This window comes from Triticum aestivum, chromosome 3A (genome assembly GCF_018294505.1).
Source record: "Triticum aestivum cultivar Chinese Spring chromosome 3A, IWGSC CS RefSeq v2.1, whole genome shotgun sequence".
Taxonomy (NCBI): Eukaryota; Viridiplantae; Streptophyta; class Magnoliopsida; order Poales; family Poaceae; genus Triticum; species Triticum aestivum.
In genome coordinates this window covers 446,162,142-446,171,493 of record NC_057800.1, presented here as the reverse complement: position 1 = coordinate 446,171,493, position 9,352 = coordinate 446,162,142, and the positions used below count along the sequence as shown (strand labels likewise).

General features: G+C 42.8%; 1 protein-coding gene across 2 annotated transcripts; it reads left to right on the top strand.

The window, feature by feature from the left end:
* The first annotated feature begins 409 nt into the window (after nt 1-409).
* Nucleotides 410-6,745, top strand: LOC123061590 (probable sodium/metabolite cotransporter BASS2, chloroplastic). 2 transcript variants are annotated; one of them, XM_044484753.1, is made up of 14 exons: nt 410-721; nt 800-917; nt 1,000-1,047; nt 2,424-2,547; nt 2,668-2,709; nt 2,808-2,921; nt 3,047-3,109; nt 4,029-4,156; nt 4,811-4,892; nt 4,980-5,031; nt 5,128-5,225; nt 5,538-5,699; nt 6,200-6,289; nt 6,395-6,745. In XM_044484753.1, exons 1-14 carry the CDS (start codon nt 631-633, stop codon nt 6,470-6,472), a joined length of 1,290 nt encoding a protein of 429 aa, XP_044340688.1. In that variant the 5' UTR covers nt 410-630; the 3' UTR covers nt 6,473-6,745. The 2 variants fall into 2 exon arrangements, with proteins under 2 accessions (XP_044340688.1, XP_044340689.1); XM_044484754.1 differs by lacking the exon at nt 1,000-1,047 and having other exon boundaries at nt 411-721.
* The last annotated feature ends 2,607 nt before the right edge of the window (nt 6,746-9,352 follow it).

Sequence of the window (9,352 nt, the reverse complement as noted above, 5' to 3'; positions counted from 1 at the left end):
CGAGAGAAAAACTATATGTCTGAATAAGTTGAATTCAAATTTGAACTTTATTGCAGAACTCCATGTTTGGGTTGTACTCCGTAATATTTATTTTTTGAATTATTGTTGCATTCAGATATTCGCACAATATAATTATGGACAAAGGAATGTGCCCACGGACGTTTTTGGGTGTCCAATGTTTTTTATGTTGTTGAGAAAATTTGGGTGTCCATTTTGATTTTTTTTTTGAGATTTTGGTCCATTGTGATGGACGAGATGCTGCTTACACGGGTCAAGCCCGACAACCCACTTGCAGGTGGTTCACTCTCTGAACCTGGGCCTGAGGGTACGGATACTCATTCTCAACAGATTGAGCCCATTCGCAGCTGGCGTCGATCCTGACGCAGAAGAGGATCCGCCTGACTGAAGGAGGCGCACGTCCGTCGACAAAGAGGGAGCCACCTGACCTGATCCACAGGCGCGCCGCGGCCAAGCCGCCCGGATGTGTGGTTCTCCCGGCGCCCCTCGATTCCCTCGTCCCCACTGCTGCTCTCCCCGTCGACGACAACGCCAGCGCCACCACTCTCAAGAGTCTTAAACCCTCACTCCTCTCCTTCCACCACCTCTCCACACACACCATCTCTGTCAGACATGGCGCCTTCCGCGACCTGCCCTCTCCACTCCATGGCATCCGTCTCCCGCGCTCTCCGCCCGCGCCCGCGTCTCGCCGCTCCTCGTCTCGGTACGAGCCCCTTTGAAGGGTTTTCCCCCCCACTTCTCCGTTTGTTTGTCTGACCTGGTTTTGCTCGCGTGGATGCAGGATGCGGACTGAGAGTTGGATGCTCTGTGCCAGCATATGGAAGTGCTGCCACGGAGAAGGCCGAGTGGGGATTGGCCATTGCGCCCTCACCAGCGACCACTCTTGTTCCGGTTGTCAGGTATAATGCTAATTGGGCTTGTGAAATTGATCGTGTCTGGGAATGGATTGCCTAATTGCTGGGTTTTATTTTGTCAACACAGTTGCTTTTGTCGAGTGTTGACTGGTCACTATATATACGCTAATGTGAGGTAGGGGAGTTCTATATTCCCACCTTCAACTATATAGTTTTTTTTACCAAGACAAAATTCTGAACGCTTTATTACCAGGTCAAAGAAATAAAGATCCTGTGTCAGAGCTTGCCAGGTTGCAAGTTTTGCAACATGGGAAGATCAAGCTACAGTGTGGGTCATGGTCATGCTCAATTTGGTCCTAGGGTGTGGGGTTCAGGCGCATTGCATGTTTTGGTCCTGGCCTATTGGGGTAGTAGGCATAGGGAGACGTTCGTTTCTTAGGTTTATTGCACTGAACAAACAGTACTCAATGAGTGACTGCAGTGAAATGCGTACAGTTATAGGTGCAATGGAATTCATTTACCTCTTTGCAAACTGATTGCACTTGTCTGTATCCACCAACCAACATTTTTTCCCTTTTGTATTAATAACTCTAGTGGTCAAATTGTTGCTTTGCCATTAGTCCATTACCCACCAGTGAAGCTACTGGTATTTACATTAGTCATGCAATGGAATTCATTTACCTCTTTGCAATCTGTTGAACTTCCATTCCACGCTTTAATCATAGTGCAATTTCTTTTCTAAACTGCATTTTTTTCAATACTTAAATTGAAAATCAGGTGAACAAGTTGTTAAAATTTGTTGCAATGTCTCAACATAAAAGATACTTTATCATGCCCGCCTACCAATACTCTTCAACCACATTTATGCATCACGAAAAGATCCCAAGAAACTCATAGATGTGCAACAGGTAGACAGGTTTTTGCAGGTGCATGCTTAGTTAGTTCTATTCAGGTGCTCACTTAGTTATCCTTTTGCAGGTGCCCACTTAGTTATTTCTTTGCAGGTGCACATTTTCTAAAATGAGGCACATCAATGATTTTATCTTAGATGCACATCTATGCAATTCGGAATTGTGTGTATCTAGACCTACCCATGCAAGCGAAAAATCCACATTCCTCGTTGCTATGTCATGACATCTTCAGTTTTTATTTGAGAGCATTATCGACTATTTGTAACTTTCTGATTAATTTCGCTGATCACTTTTGATAGCTATAAATTATCTCTCCAATTCGTGATATTTGGCGGACTCAGTTTGCCCGTATAGTTTCGTATGAAGATTGAAGAACCATCATCAAATAGCATTAACTTTCTCCAAATAATTTGATTTCGCAAGAACCATCTTAGCTGTGATTTTTGGTCTTTCTTGATTCTCTCATTTGTTTATGCTCCTTGATTGAAGCCACCTGGGCTCAAGGCTCCGTAACCTACTTTAAACGCGATAAGGGAGGGTTCTTCCTCCTTGCACGCATTTTTTGTATGCTTATTGACCAGATAATTCAAAAATATAATTAGTTTCCGTAAAATTTAAAAACAATTTGTTGTTTTCTCAGGAGCCGTCAAATTTTCTGCAAGGCAGAAGCTAACATTTCTAGTAACCTGCCAGCGAGCAAGCCTACTGGAGCAAGCCAGTACGAGAAAATAGTTGAGCTACTCACTACTCTTTTCCCTGTCTGGGTAAGTTGCTATGAGAGCTTCTGAAAATTTTTAGTTCTCTTGTCTTTAACTGTGTAGTTTCTTTCATTAATTTGATGCAAATCTTTGTAAATCTAGTAACGTGGAGATCACCTTTTGCAGGTCATATTAGGTACAGTTATTGGCATCTACAAGCCATCAATGGTAAACTTTCTCTCACCTATCAACTCTATTACTATGTACTCACAGCTAATGCCTTAACATATTGTATGTATGGTTTCCTACTTTCCTTGGACCTACAGGTCACCTGGTTGGAGACTGATCTTTTTACCGTGGGCCTAGGATTCCTAATGTTGTCAATGGGACTAACATTAACATTTGAAGATTTCAGGAGATGTTTAAGGAATCCATGGACAGTATGTTTCTGCCCCTTGGCCGCATGTATTTGTATAGAAATATTGACGCAGTTCTGTACTTAATACCTTATGAATTGATGTAGAATCTCTTTTGTATGTTCACTGACGTAATAGCTTCTTTGCAGGTTGGTGTGGGATTTCTTGCGCAGTATTTGATCAAACCTATGCTAGGATATGCTATCGCATTGGTAATGCTGACAATAGACATGCACAATACTGTTGATTCAGTTTTACATAATTTAGTGATTGTGGATGTTTAAATTTGTGATGAATAGTCGTATTGTTAGTTTGTTTCTTAACCAACAATTTCTGTATTGCCAAATGAAGTATTTAATTTAAATATTATAATACGTACTAACAATGTATGCACCAAAGGACCAACCGATGTAAAGTTTGATCACTGATCGCATAGTGGCAGGCTCAAGCAATTGTTCAGTCTTCATGACATGCTAAAATGACACTCTCTTTATACATGAGTAACAAGTGTACATGCGATATTCCTGTTTCATCTTTTAGTTTTTCCAAAAGCAAGCAGGTCTCTGAAGAAGTTTTCTTACTTTTGCTACTTACAAACTAATAATGTAGTAATAAGTTAATGTAGTAATAAGTAACAAACAACATATGGATTTCTTATAAATTGTTGCACCTTTGCATGGTGTTATGCAGACCATTTTCTGTGCTAAACAGACTTATGTGAGGACTTCCCAGTTCCCATGTAAAGTTTAAATGAAAACGAGGATAAATGACTCAAATTAATGAACCGGTCTAATATGCTATGCCCCGAAAAGATTTTAAAGTTCAAGAGTTATCCCTGGTTTCAAACTTTCTGATGTTTTCCTCTTATTATATGTCTTGAATTTAGTCAGCGTGACTGACTTTGCTCATTTTATTGTGCACCTCATTATCTTCTTAGTTTTTCAATTACTTTATGCTTGAGTTTAGAAATGTATGAGTTATGTTGGCAAATTGTTTCTCTTTGTTCATGGCTAATCTATTTTTAAACCTAGAATTGCTTGTACAAATGAATATTTGCACTAACATGTGTGCATAAGCCTTCTTCTTTCAGTGTATAATTATCTGCACCTAATTTGCTTTCCTATTTTACAGTCATTGAAGTTATCTGCTCCTCTTGCAACTGGTCTTATTTTGGTCTCATGTTGTCCTGGTGGTCAAGCATCAAACGTTGCAACTTACATATCCAAAGGAAATGTGGCACTTTCAGTTCTTATGACCACGTAAGCTTTGGATATTCTTTGAGAAAAGGCATTTGTTTGGTGCTTGTTTTAATCTATTTATCCATATACGGATGTACCTCCGTCTCTCTTGAATCCCTTCGCCCATTGTGGAAATGAAGCCTTTAGTATTGACTTCTGTTGCAGTTATTAGAATTCCACTAGTGTGCTAACTGTTTTCAAAATTCGCTGTATTATGCGTCACAGAATTTGGGTTATTTTGCATAAAAAGATTGATCTACATTGGTTATTGATATTCTCGCCTGCTTCCATCATAAGTACTAGCTGTCAAATTTATCTGAAGCGATCAACTTAGCACTTTCTGTAGTCCGTACCAAAAATTGCTGCCTACCATGATGGCACACACTGGTTTCAGGCTGCAAATAGGACTTACTATTGAGGATAACATGGTGTAAGTGTAAGTGCAGAATACTTTTTGAATGGGTATAATGCGCCATGTCAATCATGAGATTCTTCTAGCTGTGATTTTTCTTAAAGAAGTTTCTCTGCTGAAACTGAGCAGTGAGCAGCAAACTGTTACTTGCAAATTACTTATGTGGTGCCATTCTGTTTGATTTAATCCAGTAACCTCTTAGATGCCCTGTTATTTTATCTGCTTCCAGTACTATTCTAACAAGATTTTTCTGAATCTTCCAGTTGCTCGACTATTGGTGCTATAGCGATGACACCACTCCTTACTAAACTCCTTGCTGGTCAATTAGTCCCTGTTGATGCTGCAGTAAACACACTATGATCCGTATCTTGAATCAACTGCTTGCTAGTTTAATTGATCAAATCTTAGTTAAAATAAACTCTTTTTGTGCAGGGCTTGGCCATCAGTACTTTTCAGGTTGTTTTAGTACCGACTATCGTTGGAGGTGAATCTTAATTGAAGATCCATTGTACATTATTGTGGCATCATAGAAATGCCTTGTTTGACATATGTTGTGACACTATTTCTGTTTAATTTGCAGTGTTGGCACATGAGTATTTTCCCAAGTTTACCGAGCGGATTATCTCCATAACACCACTGATAGGGGTCATCCTCACCACCTTGCTTTGTGCTAGCCCTGTAAGTCTGTAAACAAACAATCTAATGCTTCAAGCCTTTCTTTCAGCCCATAGTCCACGCTTTGTGTCCTGATGAGAAGACGAGTGGAGTTGTTGCTTGAGTTAATTAGAATGCATTTTGTTGAACTTTAACCTAAATAATGTGTGCTCTCCACAAAGTTTGCAACTTTTATCCCATGAAATGGTGACATTGCCGACATGTAGTACTCATATACTGTTTTGAAGTTCTTATTTTTCAAGTAAATGTTATGCTCTTGTTTGTGATACAGTGCTACTTTCTTTCACTATTATTAATTGAAATTTTACATACAAGATTGGGCAAGTCGCAGAAGTGTTGAAAACTCAAGGTGCTCAACTTATTCTCCCTGTTGCTCTGCTGCATGCTGTTGCATTCGCTCTTGGCTATTGGATCTCGAAATGGTCTTCTTTCGGGGAATCAACTTCTAGAACCATCTCAATTGAGTGTGGGATGCAGGTACACAGATACTCAAATGCTCAGATTTAATATTTTTCTTATCTAGCCGTAGCACTTGTAAGGCCTTTAATAACATTATGGTTCTTGTATTATTTACCTGGATATTAGGAAGGTAAATGTAGTCAATGTATCTATTTAATGCAGTCTTTCGTGCACCACCTGTTTAGATTCAGTTCCTCATGTAGTTGTTGCTGAAATATTGATGTCTAAATGTGCAAATATGTTATATCTGTTTAATTGTGGTGCACACCAAAAGACCCAAGGATAAGGATAAAGATTTGCCTAGGTTTACATTATCAACACCCTGCTAATTGACCGAGGTAGTTGATAATGTACCTCTTATTCTCGAGTAGTAAATTTCAGTTTGCAGAGCATCAGAATGTGCATTAGCTGGATTGATTTTACTAGTGCATATGAAGTTTACAGCCATTTTGAACACACTCCATGTGTTTAATGCCCTTTTTGTGGTTAATAGTGACATACATTCTTCATGTTTGCAGAGTTCTGCGCTTGGATTTTTACTTGCCCAAAAGCACTTCACAAACCCTCTTGTTGCTGTTCCTTCTGCTGTCAGTGTTGTGTGCATGGCGGTAGGTTTTCTTGTCCTCTCCCCCTCATAATTCTGTAGTCACTAGTAAGTACATTATTGCGTGGTGGTTCATGTCAATATCTGACTGTTCTTTTCTTCACGACAGCTCGGAGGCAGTGCTCTTGCAGTATTCTGGAGAAACAGAGGCCTTCCAGCAGATGACAAGGACGATTTCAAGGAATGAATGAAGCAAAAACAATCCTAGGCTCCAGCTTCTAGTCGTTCCATGTTTTAGTTGAGCGTGGTTACGTCAGAGAATTTTTTATATTCCCATATTTTAGGTATGTAAAACACAAAACAGGATAAGGACGTTTGTTTATTCTAGATAATTGATTATTGGTAGGAAGGACCCTTGTTAATGATTTAGGCAAGGCTTTGCAATTAAGTTTGGTGTGTAATGTATTTTTCATCTTCTAAATAAATAAGCTGCTTCTCAGACAAAGCAGTAATTCGTTTATATATATGGTGTTATGTAGTAGGCCGGTCATATTTGTTGATTGGGTAGCAATTTAATTTGTGAGTCTCTTTGTAGGTTTAAAAAAAAAGGAGGTTTGGTTCTCAAATATTCGGTTACCGTACGTAAAAGCCTGCATCCATACCAGGGCCAGCTGGAAACAGAAGACATTACAGTGAACTATTGTTAGGCAGAATCATGATGAAATCAGTAACGCTGAACTCTGATGTCCCTCCCTAGTCTATTTATCTGTTCCTTTCCTCTTTTGTTTCTTTGTTGCGAGACGAGAGGACCGTGGGTTTTATTCCACAGAAGAAGATGAAAGGGTTACCTTCAGCCGACACTAGCTGCTCGATGCACGGCTGAACTCGCGGTGGACAATTCCGTTGTACTCCTACCAAAATTTGCCACGGCCAGCAACCCTATTCTGCCTCAAATGATTAATCTTACAAAGAATAAACTCGCTAATTCCCTCTGGGACGACGTGTCTCATCATTAGATGACCATGCAAGAACAGCAGAAACAGACGACGTGTCTCATCATTAGATGACCATGCAAGAACAGCAGAAACACATGTATATGTTCCTGAGGCCATGTTTGTTTAGACTTTTGCTTCTGCTTTTGCACCTTTTTTATTTTGGCAAAAATGCAAAAAAAAAACTTTTAAATAGGTGTGTTTTGCTTCGGCTTTTGAATTATATCATCATTTTTTTAGGCAAACTTATCCACCATATAACAATATTGATTCATAAGCCAAAAGACGAAGCAAAATGCCCCTATTAGGAGCTTTTGTGGCTTTTTTTTATCTAAATGAAAAAATATCAAAAGGAGGATGGAGCGTCGACCCGTTGGCTGAGCAGCTGGGGTAGCTGCCAGCCCGCCTGGGTTCAAGCCTCGGCTCTAACAAGCGGCGCTCGTGGAGTTTCTTCTACATAAAAAAAGCCAACAAGAGTTAATCCTTGGATTGGTTTCATTTTTTTTTAAAACAGCAAAAGCAGAAGTAAAAGCCCACACAAACAAGGCCTGTGAGTTTGATCTTCGGTAACCCCTCACACAAGATTTATAAATCCCCAACGGGTAACTCACAGCCCAATGACATTACAAGGCCCACTTGGCCCACACTAGTTTCCTAGTTTAATTTGAGTACTTAGCGCCTCCACCAGATGATCCTGGATGTCGTGTACTGATCACGGCAGTAACGGTGGGCTGGTGCTGACACCAACTTCTTTTGTGTTTCTCTCCCTGCGGCTGCGGTCGCGCCACCAGCTCTAACCCTAGCTGCAGCCTATCGGATCGGAGCGGAGCGGAGCGGAGGAGGAGCAACCATGGCCTCGTCCAGGGAGGCCTTCCATGCGGATACGGAGGAGAGTACTCCCCTTGTCGGAGTCGGGCAAGCAGCGCTGGAGACCGAGGAGAGGGTGATCCACACCCCAGCTGAGGAGTACGAGGAGAGGTTCCAGCGCTTGATTCTAGTCCCGCCCAAGCCGTTCCCGTGGTGGCGGCGGCTCCCCTTCCTCGAACCGGATCCCAACTCCATCCCCGTCCGTCAGCCGCTGAACGATGAACAACTCGAGATGCTTCGCAAGTAAGTAACCCAACCCGTCGCTCCATCCCCGCCCATCCTGTTGAGTATATGTGTTATGTGCATATTGTGTATTGGGCCCGCCTCATAGTTCTTTGTATAGTTGAGATCCATGGCCCACCTTTGTACATCATATATACACGCCTATGCACGAAAAGCAATACATCGTGCAATCATACATGGTATCAGTTTTTAGGTTTTCATCCTAGTCTTCCACTGCCGCCACCGCGCGTCTCCTCCGCGTCGCCGCCGCCGCCACCCAGCCGTCGTTGTCTGAGCGCCGGCCGCCGCCGTCTGCGCGCCGGCCGCCGCTCCTTCCCTCCCTGTGCGCGCTTCCCCAGCCGCCCCGCTAGCCTCGCTCGTGTCGCCTGTGCAGATCGTCGAGGCTCTACACACGTACGTACGGCCAGAATCCATTGAGCTGCCTGCTAGCTTGCTAGCTAGCTGGTTGCACGTACGTGGATCTCGCCTCTCGCATCGCCAGTCGCTCGCCTCGCCAGCTCCTCGCATCGCCCGCTGGCACACTCGCCCGCTAGCCTTGCCCGACGCCACTCGCCTGCATCGCCCTATCGCCTCGCCCGCCGCTGTTTTCACCCCGCATCACCCGAGCCACCGAGCCATGTCATCCGTCACCTCCTCCGCGTCCACCAACTGCAACCCGTTCGCCGACTGTTGGGGATATAACTATTAGGTATGACTCGCCCAGGAGGGGCCGGGTTATACCAACGGCGGTTCATTGTCACAAAGCCCATGAAGGAATCCAAGATGGCGGTTCATGAGGATGACTTATGAGGAGCCCAAGGCCCAAAGGCGGCTTAAGGCCCGTAGGTATAAACCGCCATATATGCATGACTTGTATCGTAAGGCAAGTGTAACTAGTCACCAGGCCGGACCTGTTTATGAGCCGGCCGGGACTCTGTAAGCCGCAGGGCGTCAACCTGTGTATATAAAGGGACGACCCAGCGGTGGTTTAGGAGGAGAGAGAACAAATCGAAAACTAGGTCAAGCGTATTCGCTCCCTGGTGATC

Excerpts from the sequence above, each read along its gene's own strand:
- LOC123061590 (XM_044484753.1), top strand. The coding sequence starts at position 631 with ATGGCGCCTTCCGCGACCTGCCCTCTCCACTCCATGGCATCCGTCTCC. Across the intron at positions 2,922-3,046 it reads GTTTAAGGAATCCATGGACA|GTTGGTGTGGGATTTCTTGC; the intron begins GTATGTTTCTGC and ends GCTTCTTTGCAG. Across the intron at positions 4,893-4,979 it reads TAGTCCCTGTTGATGCTGCA|GGCTTGGCCATCAGTACTTT; the intron begins GTAAACACACTA and ends CTTTTTGTGCAG.